The following is a 4,477-nucleotide window of genomic DNA, read 5'->3' as shown; positions in this document are numbered from 1 at the left end:
ATCTCCCCATGAAAACACCAGAGGGCATCACGGTGCAATTCACTTCCGGATTGTTCAATCAATTAAGATGGTAGATGTAGATCAAGAAAATGTGACAGACCGCTCACATTATGCAAACAGGATCGATATCTCACTATCTTAAAAAGAAAATCTATCAATATTTGATCAAATGTTTTTACATCTTTTATTTTTTTTTCACTAACTTGCGCTGCTCCCAGTTTCAAATAAATATTCTCTGCCCATTTCAGAACTTCGTTATCTTTTCATTACTACCTTATTCTCTAGTTTGTATTATTTGATTGTGCGAAAGTGTATTGCTGCGTAAAAAGTTCTTGCAATTTATCTCGCTTGAAGAATAATGAAAATATGTTTATTTTATACAGCTTCAATCATAGCAGCTAATGGAGGTTGAACGACAAACGAGAAAAAAATTATAACTTCTTAAGGTTCTTTTATTATTAATTAAGACTGTTGCTTTTCTAATAATGTTCATTATATTTTTCATGAAATAACTTGAGTTTTTTCAAAATGCACAAGTGTAAACCACTCTTGAACAGACAGGCGCACATACGAGTCTCCTTGATGATTATTTTAATTTTATTTCCTTGAACGTTGGAAATTTTAGAGTATAAAATTTGGAGAAATATCGATGTTAGACACACTGTGCATGTATATGACATGTGTGGCTCTCACCTATCTGCCTGTATGTTTGTCTGTCTGTCTCATTTCATCTGGTGCATGGGTATGTATATCCTCGAATGAATGTGTGTTCCCCATACGTATATTACATAAACATACTTCTGGTAAAAACGAGTATACAATGATGCTAAGATAGAAAGAGTGACTGATAGATAAAGACAACAAATATGAATATTTGTAAGCATCAATTTATTATTGACTTTTAGAGCATGTTCTTACAAGCAGTCTCTTTTTTAAAAATCATACTGTTTGCAATTTCACATCCGGTCACGTTAATCAATATTGATTTAAAAGGCAAACCAAAGTAATAGGACGGAATCTGTGAAATAATTGGATCCTTAAAACTTACATATTTGATACAAGGAAAGTTAAACAGAACTAAACTAATTTCAAGAAGGCTGTTCTATATGAATTTGCTGGTGGCAATCAGAAATGTTGTCTAAAGACCCCAGCAAATTTGAGAGATATTACGTGTCAGCATAAGCAAAGAAAAATCATGCTGAAAGTTATTGCATGTACCGTCCGATACGTGATGTTTCAAAAGACAAAAAGAAAATGAAACAAACAACACGTCATTGGCATGTTATTTAATCTGAATATTGTACGACATTTACACACAAATGTGAATAAATACCCCGTCTGCATTAATTACACTCCTTTATCGTTATGATAGCTAATGTAATTTTTGCTTTGTTAAGTTCCTCTGAATATATTAAAATACTGTGTTCCATTTTTAAAAAAATAATTTCTGGTTTAAAATATTCAGCATATCAAATCAGCTGACGTATCGAATTCGTGTTATAATTTTCTTATCGAACTTGTGTTATAACTTTCTTAACTCGTGCTATAATCGAACTATTAGCCTTGCGAAAGTAACTGAGAAAGAAGGATATATCAACATATGAAGAATTCAAATTGTTGAGATTGTTTTCGTTAAAGTTATATAGCCAAAAATGTGCAATAAATGTTTAAAATCGGAGGGAAAAGTGAAATGTTCCAACAAATGTATCTGAAATTATGGATAATGAATCTATATTATCAGGTATGGACAGTGTATTTAATTTAATTATTTGATATCATTTAAGTATGGAAAGTAAATATTATTTAATTATCTGATATAATGTAAGTATGGACTCTGAATCTAATTATCTGATTTAATATCTATAATTATTATCCTAGTATGAACAAAATATATTTGACATATATAATCGATTCATTGGTTTAACCATAATGATCTGTATGTAGTACAGCTAAGATTCCTTCTTTTCTTGACTTTATGTTTCGCTAACCAAGTGTAGAACGGTGAACCATCCGGAACTGGAAATTTTTTGTGGAGCGAAGGGAGGTAATTTTAGGCGCTACGATTAGAAACCCTCTATAGAGACTGACTTTAAGACTTGGCCTACTTCCGGTACACATGAATACAGAGAGTAAAAGTCGCTTACAAATTGTCAGATTAGTAAGGTGCCTAGAGGGATTATTCATTCTGTATGTAATTAATTAATATACGTTCCAGATTTTTCAATGACGCAATGTAGCTTAATGTAGTAATGTTTACATTTTTAAAGAGTTATTGTCAATTAAAGTTACGCTAAAAGTCCAATGCTATTTCTTGGGATAATTTACAACTATTTGATGGCAAGTGCATGTCATCACACACAATTAATTTTTAAAGTTATGTCCATCCTTGCAATGCATTCTTAAAAGAAACCACTCATCAAACATCCCCTTGACAAGTTAAATTGCTAATACATAAAAACTGTACCTGATATTTATACTTGTGCAAAATGTCACGTGTTATCAATTTAATTTAACAGGCGAAGACTTTGCCTCCGATTTGTCAGCACTGTGATATCACGTGGTTACATACACTAATGAGGTCATCGTATATGATTCTCATGATATCATATAAATGTATGTCAAACTCGTTAGTTATATAACACCAGCTTTGGAACAGTTAGACTCTTTACATTGATGTTTCCAATAGCGCGTCTGTGCTCTTCTTCTGGCGTTCCCGGAAGCGATACAAGTGGTTCTTGTCTCCTCTTTTCAAGGGAACTCTGAATTCGAATCGTGTAGTAATCTTTTACTAGTTTTTCTCCAGTGTCCAGTTGCTCAAGCTCTTCACAAAACGTTTTCACTTGATCGGCAAAATTTAAACTCCTAACCTTTGTTTCGTATAGACGCAATGCTATTATATCTATTGGCTTGGTGTCCTCGAAGAATGAAGAAGGTCGCCTTTGCATCTTCCGGGAAACTGACGTTCTATGTTGCTTCTCAGTAGAATCTTCTTTTGTAGAATGTTTTTCACCAGCTGTGTGTGTCTTCTTTGACGTGTCCGAAATATCTTTACCTAACTTTGCAATGTTTGCATCAGCCGATTTGCCTCGTTCTTGTAAATGAACCAGTTTTTTAGCCGAAGACCGTTTACTGATTCCAGCAGTTGTGACTGGACGAATTTCTTCTAAATGGGAAACAAATGGTGAACCTGCCTCTTGATAAACATCATCCAATTTTCCATAATCTATCGAATAACTTCGTCCTCTTGGTACTAAAACAGTATCTACTTTAGAAAGATCACCACCAATGGGTTCCACGTCACTATTTAAGATAGAAGCCCGCATCTTCGCACTATTTGGCATCTGTTCCATTGTTTTTCGTTCACCATGTGTGGCTGTGCATGGACGACGTTCCAATTTCTCCAAAAATCCGTAGTCTTCCTCAGAATCTAGACAACTAGAATTAAGACCTCCTATGTATTTTTGTCTTAATGCCCTTTCCTCCTCCTTGTTGCCCAGTAGTTTCGCATAAGACAATTTTGAACGGAAAAGTTTGTTTTGGAATCTTCTGAAGATAACCTTCTGTTCAACTTTAATCCTGTGGATGACACCTTTTTCAGATCGACTCAGGACCTGAAGTTTCTTCCTAAGTAGCATATCTTCCTTTAAATTAGCCGAGTACACAACCGGTGACCTCTCTGCTACACCTCCCAATTTTCCTACAGCAATCGTAGCTTCCATTTGTTTCCAGAGGTAAAGGTAGTTGCCCTGATTTGGACAGCTTGAGAAAACGTCTTAAGATCTACTTTTGTTAATAATCGACCACTGGTTGAATCGCAGACTTTTTGCCTCATGCTCTGAAGACCAGTTTCTAGGTATGGCTATCGTAATGATGGCCAGAGGTTGATCTTTAGCATATACTGCTCCGTTAAGGTTATTCATATCAATGTGTGAGCAAAGGTAATGGTGCCAAATCGAACCTATTTTTTTAAATCCAAGAACTTTCATTGTCTATTTAAAACAAGTATGCGCTACTAAGGCCGGCAACTGAATATTGCAATAGAAATATTCAGAGAATTCTTGCACTAGAATCAGGGCATATCAATAACTAGTTTCGAAATAGATTCCAGATTTCTCATACATTTCATCTGATTTCGCAAGAAAATGTAACTCATTCGTGAACCTCCGAATATATAATAGTTCAAGTACTAGGAGATAGTATTCAAGAACAAAATAATCGAGTCATGCGCGTTTACCTGATAAATACTGACTGGGCTATTGTAATTCAATTTGTAACTTTTTTATCACATGTTGCATATACATTTATACTGAACAGTCCATGTACAAACATTTTTATCATCATCAACATAATGGGGTGATTGACCTCCTGGAAGGTTTATCAACTATTCACGAAAAACAGGTTGGACAGAATCCGTTGATAAGTATTTGATAAATGATTGGTACCGATCCCGCAGCAAACTCTGCCCAATGTTGTTAGG

The 4,477-nt window shown here is 34.6% G+C and overlaps 1 protein-coding gene across 1 annotated transcript; it reads right to left on the bottom strand.

Annotated features, from left to right (window-relative positions):
- Nucleotides 1–1,271: 1,271 nt before the first annotated feature.
- LOC149797901 (uncharacterized) lies at nt 1,272–4,194 on the bottom strand. The gene has a single exon (XM_089960494.1). The coding sequence runs from the start codon at nt 3,717–3,719 to the stop codon at nt 2,628–2,630; it is 1,092 nt and encodes a 363-aa protein (XP_089816620.1). The 5' UTR covers nt 3,720–4,194; the 3' UTR covers nt 1,272–2,627.
- Between the last annotated feature and the right edge of the window lie 283 nt (nt 4,195–4,477).

Source organism: Sinohyriopsis cumingii, chromosome 6, assembly GCF_028554795.1.
Source record: "Sinohyriopsis cumingii isolate HCF-2022 chromosome 6, ASM2855479v2, whole genome shotgun sequence".
NCBI lineage: Eukaryota > Metazoa > Mollusca > Bivalvia > Unionida > Unionidae > Sinohyriopsis > Sinohyriopsis cumingii.
The sequence above is the reverse complement of the archived record's forward strand: the minus strand, read 5'-3'. Positions and strand labels throughout refer to the sequence as shown.

Excerpts from the sequence above, each read along its gene's own strand:
- LOC149797901 (XM_089960494.1), bottom strand. The coding sequence starts at position 3,719 with ATGGAAGCTACGATTGCTGTAGGAAAATTGGGAGGTGTAGCAGAGAGG.